This window comes from Pelodiscus sinensis, chromosome 3 (assembly GCF_049634645.1).
Source record: "Pelodiscus sinensis isolate JC-2024 chromosome 3, ASM4963464v1, whole genome shotgun sequence".
Lineage (NCBI taxonomy): Eukaryota > Metazoa > Chordata > Testudines > Trionychidae > Pelodiscus > Pelodiscus sinensis.
This window is the reverse complement of record NC_134713.1, coordinates 183095651-183111703: the sequence shown is the minus strand read 5'-3', so window position 1 is coordinate 183111703 and position 16053 is coordinate 183095651. Positions and strand designations below refer to the sequence as shown.

Below are 16053 nucleotides of genomic sequence, written 5' to 3'. Positions count from 1 at the left end.
AAAAACAACTAAAATGGGCATGGGTGAACATCTGTAAATACTGAAAGGGTGCAGGAGCTGTATGACTAGGATGGTAAAAGGAAGAGTAATTAGGAGTAAAGTCTTCCTGACAGTCGAGTCCAGAGTCGTAAAGGTATTTGTGCATTGCTGCACTGAGCATTGCAATACCTAATAGATATAAAAGCCCAAATATCATGTCCAAAAGGCATTTAGGCATTTAGGAATCTAAATCCCATTTGTTTTTTATGGAATTTTGATACTAAGTGCCTAAATCCCCTTTGAAAATGATATATAGGCTTCTGAATGAGTTAGGTATCTTGAGGCTAAAAACAGCAATCTGGGCCTAATGCAGGTTGGGGGAATAGGTTACCACAGAAAGTGATGAAAGTCTCATCAGTAGAATCTTTAATAAGCGACTGGACAAAATGAAGGGAAACTATCCTGCATTATCAGTGAGTTGAGCTGGTTGCTAGAAGAGGTGTTTCTATGATTCCAAGTAGAGCTGTCCACTTCCAGGTTTTGGAAGGCATGAATCCAGCTCTGAACTGAGATCTGTGCTGGCCCCATTTCTCAGTCTAGAGTAAGAAACTGATGGTGAATGTTTTCTGCAAAATGCAATTTTAAAACTTTTTGAATTAAGCCAGAATAATCAGAGTAAAGTGTTGTACGTAAGCTGAATATTCTTTAACAAACTGAAAGCACACACTTCCTAGGTGTTTCTTTGTAGAGTCTGTCACCCTTTCTGACCCCTTGAATGATGGGGCTTTAAGGCTTTTTGTGATTTTTAAATGAAACAATAATCGTGGCTATCTTCTGTATCCATGTGGTATTCTCTTAAGCACAAAATAAATCAGGCCTTTGAAATCTCTGGCAGTAAGCCTCTCTGCTTGGTCCTTAATAGCTGATTCCTACACATGGCTCTGACCCGTTGAAGTATAACCAGGACAATGTGGTGGAACAGGCAGAGTTAAAACTGCAAACCTTGCCTGCCCTGATGGTTTAGTGGCTATGGAGGAGGCAACATTGCTTCCATGCGGGAGGCCCAGGGCTTGGGAGCTGGCTCCTGGGGCTGGGGGCCCCTCAGAGGGAACACTGCTCTGCTCAGAGGAAAGTGCAGCTTTCACCGCCTGCCCCCCTCCCTCTCACAGCTGCTGCCTGGGGGAACTGGCCTTGCAGCCTTGGTGCAAGAGGCCGCCTTCCTTCCAAGCCACAAGGGTGACTGCAGCTGCGTGTGCTCAAGTAAGTGGGGAGGAATGAAAGGGGAGGAGGGATTCTGTACAATTAGTCTGCCCCATAGGGAAAAACGCTGTTGAAATCCTTGTGTCCCCAGGCCAGATCTTGTCCTGTGTTTTGGGACGATGAGGCTTGCCTGGTATACACTCTGCTCTCTTATAGGAAAGGGTGAGTGAGAAACCTCAGCGTGGACAACTCTTCTGCAAAAGAAAAGAAAATAATTAACAGGCAGGCTTTTAACCGGTCTTTAGAATAATTCACACTTTTTTAGCTGCCACAATTTTTTGAAAAATTCTTCCAGGGGGACTCAGACGTATATAGCCGCAGATATGCCTAGACCCATAGGCATATACATTCTCTAAAGTACACAATACTGTGTAGCACACAGGTACAGAAGTTGCTACAATGAAAGATATTACCCTAGCTATTCTCTCTCTCTCTTCCTCTCATATTCTGGGACCAACAGGGCTACAAAAACATTGAAAACTTACCTAAACATATACACAACTCTGATAGTCACACACACATGCACACACACTGGCTGGTACATACACTGTCTCACATAATGACACTCTCAATTACACACACACACACACACACACACACACACACACACACACACTTCCAGTATTAGCTTTGAAGGAGATACTCAGATATCCCTCATTTGTGCACCAAATCATAACGCAACGCACGGGGGGAGTGAAGAAGAAAGCGAGGGGGAAACATTTTTTGCAGCCCTTTCCCTGCCAGGAGACTAGTTTGCGGATGGAAAAGATAGATGTTGAAATAGCTCTGCAGATCCATTTAGTAAAGTCAATATGCAATTATGCAAAAGCCTATGATAATGTACCCACAGATGTTGCAGAGAGCAACACATCGGAATGAGATTGAGCCTTCTTGGCAAGGCGGGGGCCGGGCTGGGGAGACATGTGTTAACTCTTTCTTCCAGTGGGGGCTGCGGATGCGCCTGGCGATGGTTGCCCGGAGCCGGGCTCCGTTTGTAGCGTTTTCTCCTCTTTTCACACGCGGACACATGTCCCCGCTTCTCTCCCCTGGCTCTTGCTTTTCAGGTGGCGATCAATTAACAGCCTCCTGCCGAGGCGTGAGACTTCTCCCCTGCACGTCAGCCGGGGCTACACGTGACCCTCGCCTCTCGCCTCAGCCCCGGTGCCTCCGACTGACTGGCCTTCACTTTTCACCTCTGGGCTGCAGCCCAGCCCGCGCAGGCAGCTGGTACCTGCGAGCGGGACGCGCGTTAATCCTCACATTTTCCACACGGCCCTAATCCCATTAGCACACCTGAAATAATAGCGTCGGTGACAAATGGCCTGGGGCTGCAGCCATGGCGCTGGCTGGGCTGAGGCTTGTTTTCACAGCGAGCAGAGCGAGACAATAGGGAGAGCGGCGAGGAAGGGACCCACACATCCCTCCCCCCCCCCCCCTCCCTTCGCGACTCCCAGAACTCGAGCTGCACCTGGGCTGGGGAAGCGCTCGCGCAGCGCGGAGGCTCGGTGGCATTGTTGTGCGAACGGGAACAAAGCCCGGCCAGTGGCCAGCCAGCGTGCATAGAAAGACATTGCCCGCCCCGCGGAGCCGCATTGGTGGGGCCCGGCCCCACCGCCAACCGGCAGGCTCTGAAGCAAACCGGAGCACATGATTGAAGTTCTCCTTTGGAGGCCGGGGGGAGCCCGCAGGCTGCTTGCAAGCGATCAGACCGGAATGTGGAGCAAAGCTCTTTGGGGTAGAAGGGGGAAGAGCGTGCGTGTCCCCAGCAGCCATAGCTCTGGCTCCTTTTGCCCCGCGACAGAGAGGACCCGAGCTGGGATGTGCTCAAGGGTCTGGGTAGCACACAAGCGCACTCGCGCACAACACAACACAACACAACACACGTCGGTCGCTGAAGACAAGACCCCTCTGGCCCCGTTAGCCTGCTCAGCAGGGTCACAGGTCTTTGCACTAGGGAAAGAGGAGCCTGAAACTGTGCCACAACCCTCCTCCCCCTTCCCCCGGAGAGAAACAAACCGGGGAGCTCGACCGAGAAAAGGATGGTTTTACAAACAGCCAGCCAGGGGGAGAGCGGGAAGCCTTGGGGCGGGCAGCAGAGAGCGAGCGAGCCCGCGTGTACCCAGGCATCAAACGTTGCAGCGTCGTAAGGAAACCTAGCAGGATTGGGGGGGGGGCTTGCATTCTGACTTGGTCCCCAAGGAAGCCATCCCGCTTGAAGTTCAAGTAGTGTTGTCCCATGGCCGGAACCATTAGATTTAGAGATGCACAATAGCTACAGTCTGTGTGTGCTGCTTTTGTACCTTGTACATCCCTTCAGGTAGCGTTTATCCAAACCGATCGCTGTAGAAAGCGGTCTCTGAGACAGTCATTCTTCTAGGTCTCTGCAGGTAAAACTAGTTATTCCGAGTAGTTTATGGTAGGGTAAAGTGTTTAAAAAAAACAGTATTCACAACAGTATTGTCTGATTCAAACAGAATGTTAATACATAGCTGAAAACTTTAACAAAGATATTTAGTAAATGTTTCTGTTTTCTATATTGTGCTATTTTCAAAATCCCTATTCACGAATGAAAACTAACCTTCAGAAAGCCTACATTACAAATTTCCTCCGAAAGTATGCCTACTCACACAATTCCTGTTTTAATTATTTACTTGCACTTTATCGTCAGTATTATAGGTAATCTTAAATATTTCCAGACTGCATTCCCTAGACAAGCTGAATACAATGAGTAAATATGAGACGAATTAGATGTAGAATTTGTCTCTAAACAAACATAACATCTACAGGTTCCAACAAAATACATTGATTTTACTATAGTACAGTTGAGATTATGAAACACCAATTTTCCATTGTCTGTGGCTTTAAATTGGGTTTATTGTGTTAATGACTAATTTGCATGAGGCTTGTACTAGTTCACAATTTTTTTCATATTGCTGTAAAAGGATTGGCATACTGTGTTAAACGGTCAGTATATGCATGCACACAAGTTAATTTCATTTCTATTTTGTCTAGTGTGAAAAGATATTTTGCATCGCTAATAAAGTGCAAATCTGTATGAAAAGCTTTTATTTGAGTGACAGCACTATTTGAGCAGACGAATTCAGAATAACTGAACTTTTCACAGTGAGAAAGGGAAACGATTATAAATAGGTGTGGTATACTTCAGGCAAATTTCGAACTCTCTTCTACTTCTGCAAGTGATTGCAAAGCAAGATACTTCCAGTGCTTGGTCTTGTGCACCTGGTTAAAGATTACTTACCGCTCGTTTAGCATAGTTTAAAGTATCTCTCTGTTTTTGTATGTGTGGGTATACAAACTACAAACTTGGGTGTATACCAACACAAACATACATACATATTTATAAAATAGCATATGTAATGAGATTTATGTTCGTAATGTTCTAAAACTTCACTTTGACTCTCAAACTTTTTATCTAAATGCACACTGCTGTTTTACTAAACGCAATAAGGATTTTAATTTCAGTAAATCTTTGCACTAATCATTTCCAAGCCTATCTGCAAAAAATCAGTGTCGCTTTTCGAGCATCTCCTTTGCTTGACTTTTAAAAACAGCTTCCTAGATGCTAAAGAACAGAGAACCAGAAGTGAGTATACTGAAAGTTTAAATGGAAATTATCCAACTTCTGCTACATGTATCTAAGAATATCTGAAAGGGAGATCCGCAGCTCTTTTTCAGGCAGACGATTACGAAATGAATGCAGTAACAATGCATGGTTTTTATCCCTTACAATCACATAAGAAATAATACTACTCACCTAAATGTGCTTCTCCCCCCCCCCCCCCGACACACACACATAATTTTAATGATTTTTTAAAATGTAATTTGCTCTCCTTTGGTATTAGTCTGTGGAGCTCGGTGTTGCTTAGAAATTAAAGTATTTATTTTATACTGGGCTAAACTACAATTTTAATTTATAATAGTTCTAGGAGTGAAGCGATCTACCAATATTTATCCACGTTTTTTCTATCACTTGTAACTAAATCTCTAAGGCCGTCTCACACATATACATTCAAACAGTCTTTCTGATGTCACCCTTAATGCAAATGATTGAGTGTACTTCATGAAACAATAAAATCTCGAGCAGTTAAAACTGGAGTATAAAAGTTTTTATATAGAAAAAATGTAACAACCTATAAATCTTCTATTCAGGGCCACTTTTCTTTCCCTCGTCTTCAATTTTGACGCCACGCTCCTCCCAATAGATTTACCACCCTCTCCGAAAATGTACTTTTATCCAAAAGAAAGTTTGAGTACATTATGGTTGTAGTTTTTTCATTGTCCAGTAGACGGCACAAAAGCTCAAGCCTTCAAATGCAAAACAATCGACCAGATTATTTTTAATTAAGCAACCAGAGTTTTACCCAGAGATTTTTATTAAGTGAAAAGTAAAGCAACATAAATGACAGAGCAACAAGTCTTTGAAACAGGGTAATATGAAAAAGTTAATAGTATTTTGTTTAGCTGTCTAATAATAACTCAGATAAGAAATAACTAATCATCCAAAACACAATTGTGGACCTGTTACAGATAGTAATTTAAAATGCACCCGATTGATTTGTAGCTACTTAACATTAACCATTGTTTGATCCTGTGCAATTGTAATATTGTGAAGTTGATCTTTTATGCTTTTCACAAATGCAAATTTTGTGACTTCAGTCTTCCGTTCTAACACGTTTAGTTACAATGTGAATGTTAAAATGCTAACATACCGTATAACACAGGCTAAAACAGAGCAGAGTTATTCCTAACGCTCTTTGGACTCCGTTACTGCAGAAGAGAGTTTTATAAATAAGGAATGCTTACATCTAGATGTAAGTGCAACTCTACTGAAATCTAATACCCCTTGTAATTGTACACATTTTTGTTTCTGAAAGATTCTCATGTCGCTTTCACTCCAAATTCACTACTTATGCAGAAGTTTAAGTGACAAAAGCCAAGGCTAGTAACTCATTTCTCAGTTAATTTATTAAAAATTTATAGCGGTGTTTAGAAAGTTTTAAGTCAACCGTAAATTTTATTATGAATATTTTATTAAGCCCGCCATTTAATTAATAAAAGACCTCCATAATTTCTGAAAATGTCAGAAGTGGTAATTATGTTAAATAGTGTAGTGCCCCCCTCCTTCATTTTTCCCCTCCCCCTCAAGTGGCCATGCTAGTCTAAAGCTTTGAAATAGAAAAGTCTAATGAAATCAGTTCTTTCCTTTGCAAAGTGCATTATTCATTCCGACTGTTTACTGAATACAGTGACTTAACTATTTTGTCTGTGACTGTTGGATAGCACAAGCTGACCTCTGGTTGACTCCTGAACTGGTCCAGGCGTTCTTTGTTTTCTGAAGCAGAATCCAGTAAACAAACCTCTAGTTCCATGATCCACAGTTTGACTTGCATATGGGCACTTGATTCAGATCTTCACTTAATCCCCTCCAGTTAAACTCCTTTTATTATCACCTTTTCAGATTTTGCCCTTTAATAGGTCTTTAAATAGTTCTTCACCTTTCTCACAGCCATTCATTAGGCTTTGCCTTTTTGGTATCTTCACTCATATCATTTGAAACTCTTATCTGCCACATTCCTTTATTATCTCTCTCCTGCATTTCAAATCTGTTTTCTTCGAGGATTTTGTCCTTACTTGAGTTTTTAAATGTAAATATTATTGGGGGCAGAGTATATACTGTTGCTGATTTTTTCCCCCAACTTAGACTATAAAAAGTCATCTGAAAAAGAGTACACATTTTAATGTTACTAGGTCTGATTAGAGATGTCCTTAAGCTAGAAATTTCAGATTGATTAAAAACTTTTATTTATTATAAGAAAATATATGTGTGTATGTACACACACACACACACACAAATTCCATTTAATGGAGGAGTTTCTTCATCATTTTGCTCTGAATCATATGAACTTTGAGACCTCTCCTTCAACTCATGTGAAAGGCCTTCGCTTATACAAGTTCAAATTGCAAACTTCTGAGAGGAAAAGTAAGTACAGCGATTAACGTCACACAAGTAGTGCATACAAGTCTCCAAAACAGTCGCATATTAAATGCTGAGTCTGTTGAGCCCAGTTATAATAAAATAAGCAAAGCAGTCTATACCAGGTATGTATTTCTGCCTATTTTCTGTCTAATTGCACATTTCGCTGTAAAATTCAAGGGAAGCCTGCAGCTTCTTTTTTATAGTACAATGGTAAGTGTAAATGAGTTCCTGCAATAAATAGCTATCAGACTCCTGGTTTTGAAAGAAAAAAAAAGCTCCATTTCCTAAAAAGGCAGTAGTTGGGAATGTGTGCATCGCTGCAGTCACAGAACACATAAATGTCTATGGTAGTTTACTGAGATAGTGTGGAACTGTCCGTTTACTTTTCCCTTTTAATAGATGATTAATTGCTGCCCGGTTAGTCTTTTTATGGCCAGTAGATTGCAACTCGAGACGTCCTCCGTGCAATTTCTCGCAGCAAGCCCCAACAGTAATAACTGTTTGCTAATTGTAAAATCCTTATCCAGAATGAGGTTTGGGCAAACAATTTGTACTACTGTAATTACATTGTAAAAGTGTTTTAGTCTCGATTGTTCTGAATTAATCTCATAAAGGCCTGGTAGCGACACTAGATTTAACGTTTAAAGCTGTTTTATGTTTATGAGGGATTGTATTTCTGGAATTTTAAACTGTATCTTCCTCTGGAAAGAACCTGTAACAAGTAATCGCTTCTGAGTTCAGTCTCTGAGTTAAATAGACATAGAAATCAAACATAAGTCTGTTAAGAGTGCAACAAAAACTTCCCACGAGTCAGAAGAGGAAGGGTGGGGGTATTAAAAGAGTCTTACCTGAAAAGTCTTTATATTAATCGCTGTCACAGAAGACTGGTCCTACATCAAAGATGGTAAAGCGAAACTGATTTTCTTGAGGTTTGAAATGTCGCGGCAAGAGATGTACTAAAGAGTATCTGCAGGCTTCAGATTGTTCTGATCTGTCTTTTCCATGAGCCCCTCAAAGCTGCTAAAAAGCAGCTTTACCCAAGTGCATTTCACAGTAATTTCTGTTTAATAGATTTTACTGGAGTAATCCCCCCATGCAGCTCATTTAAGCATCCTTGAGTCTTATGTGTGAATATTTTATTGTTTGATTTGGCACTTTCCCCCCGACTCCACTGATCTAATCGATGACAGATCTTTCCTTCCCGAGACAAATTTGAAACACCTAGCCGGGATATCATTTGAATAACTACACAGGTATAATATGAAACAACTGCACTCTCCTGCAGAGAAAGGGGGTGTTTTAGGGAATACTAGCTCTCTCAATAGCAATCCTTTATAAAAAGACTTTTATTTTGCATCATCGCTGTAATTACAGCCTGAGAAAAGTCGTGGATTTTAGTTTGCTTTTTTTAAAAAAAGAGTTAAAATCTGTTGCCCCCTAGAATATACTTTAAGACAAAATATATGTAGCAGGCAGGGATTATGTTGATGTTGGGAATTATGTCTGTTAACATTGCATTTAAGACTTTGGCCTGGAAGAAATCTTAAGTGATTTATCTCTGCTTTAAGACCTACTGCCTGAGCATCCCAAAAGCAAACACATTGCCACCACAACAATAGTTCATAAGCACATAGTTCTTTTAAAAATTAAATCAAGAAATTCAAAGAATCGGAATATTTTATGGCCGACACAAATGGGGGACCACTTTTTAGTGACCGTTCTGAATATTTCAGGTATTGCTGGCAAGTCAAAAATTGCAGTTGCGATGCCACAGGAGAAAGTGATCTTTCTTATCCAGAACACTAAAAGGTCCTTACATGACGTGTTTGGACCCCTGCCTGCACGGAACTCTACCGAAGATGCCTCGAGTTCACAACCTTGTGTATTGTAAACAGTAAACGCTGGCACTGAGCGCTTTGCTGTGTCAATATAATAATCTGTCAGCCTGCTGAGTTCACGGATCGAGCTCCGTAACGGCGTGTGGACATGACTATAACGCCACACTAACTTTTTAGAGAGCTAGAGCTTTTAAAATACCCTTCACAGCCCTCCACCCCTCGTAGCTGTAAAGGGAAGGGGGTGTCTATTAATCCCCTTGCAGGGCTTGTTTATGTCTGCCTCTGGGCAGCCACTCGTACTCCGGCTACACAGAATAAGTGAGCGATCTCCCCGCTTTGGAGAACTTAGCTTCTCTGTTCGGAGGCAGAGTTTTTTGGCACGCCCCGCAGATCGAAGCGCCCTGCTGATCGATTATTTGATAATTGATTTTCCTCTCCACCAATGCACGGCTGGCTTTCCAAGAGACGCTCCTGATTGGACTGTGACTCCTCCACTGCTGCCTACTGAGATTTGGGTGAGTTCATTTTCCAATTTACCGCAGGGGGAGTTTTCCGTGGGACTTGGAGCTGGGGGGAGGGGGAGAAAGGGAGGGGGAGAGGGAGAAACCCCGTCTCACGGACCTCTGCTCTGAAAAATGTTGCATATTTGAATCCACTGCTGTGTGTGTGGAACATCTGCTCACAGCTACGTGGGCACCGAATAAGTTCTCGCAGAGCAGCCGGGCTGATCCGGAGTGGGTTTGGGTCCTTGCGTTCTAAAGCTCAACTTCGCTCCAGTAGATTTACTTTCGTTACTGGGGGTTTGAAGAAAAGGACTTGTGTTTGTTGGGGAGCGGGGCGGGGGGACGGTGAAGGATACAAGTCTTGCGATTGGGGGACTCGCGAGTCCTTTTAGCGCGCTGCCGCACAGAGAGGGTGTAAATACAAATTAACCAATGCTATTAGACAAAGGAAATGGCCATTAAACTCGGAGGCGGCTAGGCAAAGTGGCGTAGATTGTTGTGTATGACATTAGCTGAGCGAGGGAATAAATATCAGGCAGCACTCCTATGTTCTGACTTCCTGCCCTTTATCTTGCCAATGACTTCAGGAACAGAACCACTAGCAATAAAAACCAGCCAGTGTCCAGAAGCAGATGCTCTGGATCGTCTCCTTGTTTTGCTCCAGCACTTAGACATGCTGGAACACTTGCAAAGCTGTGGGAGGGAGGGATGCGTCTCTTCCAACCATTGCTCCTCTCCTCTCCTCTTCCTCTTCCAGTAACTCGTGTTAGCGATCGCAGATCTTTTTGCAAAGGGCTGCACAGAATTCCCCGAAGCATTCGGTGTGAAAAGGGAAAGAAACAATCCTGCTTCCCACACCCCGTACACCAACCTCCCCCCCTCCCCACGCCTGCCCTACCCCGTAATTTGGCCGGCAGCAATGAACTCTACTTACAGAAAGCGCTTAAAATAGCTAATCGTCCCGCCGCACACCAGAATTACAATCTATTTTAGTCACTGTAACCCTGCGTGTGCGTGTGTGTATGTGTGTGTTAATTGAACGCTTCTGTGGCTCCGCACAGCCTCTCGCTTTGCATCTCACCCAACCCACCCCTGCGCTGGAAGCCGAGTTGATGCAGCCCAGTGCATTGTGTAAGACGCGACCTGTTATGGCCACCACTACTTCCGGGTTCCAGCATTCTGGTCCAAATCCACCTCTCCGCCTGTGCAACACACACTTTACACACGCACGGGGGACTTGCAGCAGGCAGCATCGATCGTGGCTCCTTTAAGACAAACTCAGACAGACATTTTTAACCCTCTTCCTCTAGCCTCTACCGTTGCAAAGGGGGAAAGGGAGCTCGAGAGCGAGATCTGATTAGGAATTAGGACTGATTCAAGAACCAGCCAGCGCTTAGACCTCCATGCATTTGAATATTAACATTTGAGGTGTCCAGAGCAGTGGAAGTACACACAGCGGATCATCATCATTCATTCACCACCTTGACAACCTCGCCTTTGATTGACAGCTGGAGTGGCAAAAAGCCATGGGACTTGGTAGTTGGGTTTGAGGGGCACTTTTTTTTAACAAAAAAAAAACTGATTTGGAGAAAGGATATTTGCTTTCTCCCCGCTGCTGTCTTGGAAACGAAAGGGGGAGAGTGAGAGAGAGAAAGAAAGAAAAGGAGGGAGAGTCTCCTTTTTTTAATGCAGAATTATTGTATCGCTTCTTTGAGATCCACTAAGCTGAAGATTTTCCTCGATTGCTCACATTGCTGGCGACTCTAAGGGATTTTTGCATTTTTGGGGGTTTGGGGGAGAGTTTGCGTTTGTTTCTTTTCACACTGGCCTTAAAGAGGATATATTAGAAGTTGAAGTAGGAAGGGAGCAAGCCAGGCCGATGGCGCAAAGGGTACGTATTAAAAATGGAATTAAAATGTGAAATAATATTGAAACGTGGCTGACAGAGACGCTGCGAAAAGTTTTTTTCCCCCTCTTCTTTGGCTCAGACACAAAGCGGTGTCCCGAAGTGAGAGGATATATTAGCTTACTTGTAGACTGAAAACCTACATATATTGTCAATTTCTTGATTCTATCAGTTCCTCTCGCAGACATCTCACTCAAGAGGCAAACTTTCTATACAGCAATGACATACATGCATGTAACTGAAAATACAAATATATGTATTTATCAGTACTACAGATATACTGCTTATAATGCAATGTCGTTTTAAAGTCACCAGTGTTTAAAATATTTAACTAATGTGTCTTTGAACATTTTCATGTGTTAGTGGCTACATATATCTACACTTTTCAAAGACAACTTATTAAACTTAAAGTAAACAACTTTTTGCCATCACACACGTGCAGTGCATTTAAACAAAGTCAGATCTTTATTTAAAAAATAGTTGCATGTTTAAATTTTAATTAGGCAGAATAATATGCATAGATATTTATTATTTATTACTATTTTGATACAATACAATTTTTTCTAGGCTTGTCAGATAATTGAGAGGCGATTAAAATATTGTGAGGGACAATTACAGTGTAACGAATAGAGTTTTTAAAAGAAAAAAAGACATAAAATTAAGTTTACTTGTATGATTTGTGCACTGTTCCTCATTGTACACTTTGTAAAAGAAAGTTGCTATGCTGAAACTTGCCTTTACTCTTTCAGTTCAAGCAATTGTCAGTGTTTTTTAAAACGTATTCACACTTTTGCTTTTAACAGATTAAAAGTGGCAGTTTCCCCTTAATCCTTAAGTACTACTTTAACTTTGGGTTCTTAATGTTTAATAAACAATCAATTTAAAATTTAAAACTTTGAGCATCAAATGCACACATGGACATTAAAGTAGTTTGTATATAATAGCTGTAAAACAAAAATTGATTCCTTTGTTCTTAAACTTTGGATAACATCTAATCATTGATATTTGTGCACTGTCCTTTTTAACGGTAGAAAGATTTAAAACAGGATATCTTAAAATTAATTAACTACTTTAACTTTCCTTTTTTTCTCCATGTGGGAATTGCAAATTTTCAGATTGCGCGTCAGTTATTAGAAAAAGGCTCTCAGCTTTGCTCTTTCATTTAAACTGGTGCTTTACATTTTTGTTTTAAGAGAGTTTCATTTCCAGTTTACACATTAGGAAATGCTCCACTCTGCAGAAACTTACACACACACACACACACACACACAGAAATACCTTAAACCAGGAGCCTGTATTAATTCACGTGTTAATAATAGGTGTCCTCATTTTAACTTCTGCTGTGGCGACATATTGAAGTAGGCAACTTTTCAGCAACGTGTTTATTTTGAGCGTCACTCCAAAGCACCTACGCTGCTGCTTTTACCTACTTCCCTCCACAAGGATGCTTTTCAAGGACCCAGAATTAATCCATTTTGAGGGCCTACTGGGGAACTGTATTTTTACAGATCTCTGCACTCTCCCCCTCCCCGCTTGTTTGGTCCTGTTTATTTTAAATTCATAGAGTGAACACTGTCCATTTCCATGCGCTGACCCTTCCCTAAGTGAAAGATTCTGGAACGGCTTTCCCCGTTCGAACCTCCGGGTGCCACTGGCCGTCTGATCCTTTTTTTTTTCTTTGTCTGTCATGCAGTACGACGATTTACCCCATTACGGTGGGATGGATGGAGTAGGGATCCCCACCACCATGTATGGGGATCCTCACGCCGCCAGATCCATGCAGCCTGTTCACCATCTCAATCACGGTCCTCCGTTACATTCTCATCAGTACCCGCACACTACTCACACCAACGCCATGCCTCCCAGCATGGGCTCCTCTGTCAATGACGCTTTAAAGAGAGATAAAGATGCCATTTATGGGTAGGTACAGCTGGCATCGGGTTTATTAGTTAAGATATGATTGCTCCCTTATTTCCCTAGCCGCTGAAGGCAGAGTAAAAGCCACGGAAGGTAAATTATTGTGACCCAGGATTCCATTGTAATTGCATGCAAATTTTAGGGTGGATTTAAAGTTTTCTTTGCATCGCATTATGTTCGGCATATGAGTCTCCAATAAAGAAGATTTACTTTCCAAAGGGCTTGAATCGGATAAACGTTATCCCTAGATAGTATTCAGTTCATATACTATAACTTGCCTAATGTGTGTGTGTGTGCGAGCGTGTGCGTGTGTGCATACACACGGAAAGCTATTTCCTTGCATAAACCTAGGCTCCTATGCGGTTTTGATAACTACTTTAAATATAAAGGGCTGCTAAACTGTGAGCTTAGGGAAAATTAGTCTATTAGTGTGGTGATCAAAAGAAAAAGATTTCCGTGGTCCAACCTGTTTTGGGAGGTAAATCTTTTGGGAGAGTTGAGAAGAAAGACTACTTTGAACTGTTCCACTCCGAAGAAAACTTTTAGTTTTGCTAATGTATAACGCTGTATTACTGAGAAAACTTCGGGGTTGTTTCTTTTGGGCTGTGCCCTGTTTTCTAGCAATATTCGAGGCATCTCCATACGGTAACTTATAAAATAGGTTCTAGGCCATTGCATTTGGAACTGATCCACTGTTCCGTGGATATCTTTAAAAACAGTTCGCGCATGTTAAGTTGAAGAGAAGTTTAAGATTTCCCCCCCTCCCATCTCGCTGAGAACAGCTCGCTTTGACGCAAGACCATCCCGCCAGCCAGTTCCTTTATCTCATCACAAATCTGTAGGATTTGTTCAAACTACATTGAGAATTCTCTGGGATAGTTATGAAATCCGGAATCTGAATGCATTTCGTAATAAAATGAAATATAACATTTTCAGTTGAGCTTTTATAGCTAGTAAATTACTTTAAACTTCTTCTTCAGAGTTTACTTAAGACAGCAAAAAAATCAAAGCACTTGGCTCTCACATTTCTAAGGTCGGTCTCATTGTTCAATATTCTGTAGCAAAAAGAGGGGTGAATAGCGCGTAGGTTGAGCGACTCAGGGTGGAGTGGGGGAGGGAAATGATGACCCAGATAAAAGCGTGCTCTGTCCACCGAAGTGAATGTAAATGGAGCGCTTGTGCTACCCGAATTGGGGCAACTCACTGGCAGTTTGGCAGGTCTTCGAAGTTAGCAGCTCTCATTTTGAACCTTAGCATTACCGATGCACAGGGGGATTTGCGCGTTCCACTGACCTGGGGTTTGTTTGGGGTGTTTTGTTTTTTAATCCAGAAAATTCCCCACTCGAAGGGGAGCTAAAATAATATTTAAAAAAAAAATGGAAAGGAAAGTTAATTCAAAATGGCTGCTGGAACCGCTTTGGTTTTATTCATAGCAAATGTTAACAATTTCTCTGGCCAGATATGCTGAAGCGATCATCAGATACAGTCCATGGCTCAGGGCCTTCGACTTCAGGTCTCTCGGTTGAAGGGTAGGTGAGCTATGATTGGGGGAGGGGTGCAGCTGGGGTGGAGGCAGTGGGTTTGCTAAAAGATCACCTTGGTTGTTTCTCCCCCCACTTATTCTGGGACTAACCAGTTTATTGTTTGTGACTGTTGTATTTTCTTTCAGACACCCCCTGTTCCCTCTTTTAGCACTGATCTTTGAGAAATGTGAATTAGCTACGTGCACTCCCCGGGAGCCCGGGGTAGCAGGAGGCGATGTTTGCTCCTCAGAGTCTTTCAATGAAGACATAGCAGTGTTCGCCAAACAGGTCAGCAAAACCATACTGGGAGAGGAGAACCCTGTAACGTAACAAGAAAACAAGTCTCCATTTAACATCCCCCCCCCCGCATAGCCCCCTTCTGTACTGCCAGAAACCAATCAATACGATCTCGATTGTACCATTTCAAGAAAGAAAGAAAGCATGCCCTTTTTAAAAAAAAGTTTGATTGTTGGGATGTGCCGCTCACGCAAGATGGAGCGGATAGATGTAACTAATAATAAGGTCTGTGGGTATTTTCAGTGCATTTGTTTCATTTGTTTAAGTATTTATATGATGTACTAAATCTAACAGTCAGAGCTAGAAGGAAAGGTTACATAATGGACCCTACAGTGTAATGAAGCAAGACATAATAACGTTTGCTTTCTCTGTTTCCATATTTCAAGTCTTTTTTTCCCCTTCCCCTTTCTTATATTTAGATCCGAGCAGAAAAACCCCTATTTTCCTCTAATCCTGAACTGGATAACTTGGTAAGAGTTAACAACTCTCCCTTTTTTATTTCTCTGCCCTCTGGAGAGATGGGGCTAAGGTCTGACAAGGATTTTGGCTTTAAATGGGAATTTTCTCGCGTGGATCTTTTTAATTACCAGTAATCCAGTGTGGTAATTGCGTGCTAAGTAAAATCACATAACGAGGTACATAAAGAACGCCCCATCCAAATGAGAGTTTGGGGTCTTTATGGCAGACTTGGCTGCCTAAGCAGTGCATGGATTTATCTACGAATGTGTCAGTGTATTTGAGGGCTCCACATATCCCCTGCACCTTAGCTTTACGGGAAATGTAAACAACGACCATGGATAGAGATTAATAGTTTAACTAGCCGACCTAAAAT

General features: G+C 42.1%; 1 protein-coding gene across 5 annotated transcripts in view; it reads left to right on the top strand.

The window, feature by feature from the left end:
* Positions 1 to 870: 870 nt before the first annotated feature.
* Positions 871 to 16053, top strand: part of MEIS1 (Meis homeobox 1) — a 146547-nt gene continuing 131364 nt past the window's right edge. For 2 of the 5 annotated variants that reach the window (XM_006114090.4, XM_006114094.4), the window contains exons 1-4: positions 10652 to 11469; positions 13178 to 13404; positions 15071 to 15212; positions 15641 to 15691. In XM_006114090.4, coding sequence (XP_006114152.1) covers positions 11458 to 11469; positions 13178 to 13404; positions 15071 to 15212; positions 15641 to 15691 — 432 coding nt within the window. In that variant the 5' untranslated portion in view covers positions 10652 to 11457. Of the gene's footprint in view, positions 1240 to 10651; positions 11470 to 13177; positions 13405 to 14860; positions 14931 to 15070; positions 15213 to 15640; positions 15692 to 16053 lie in introns of those variants that run through there. The other 3 variants (XM_006114091.4, XM_006114089.4, XM_075925570.1) reach the window with 3 other exon arrangements.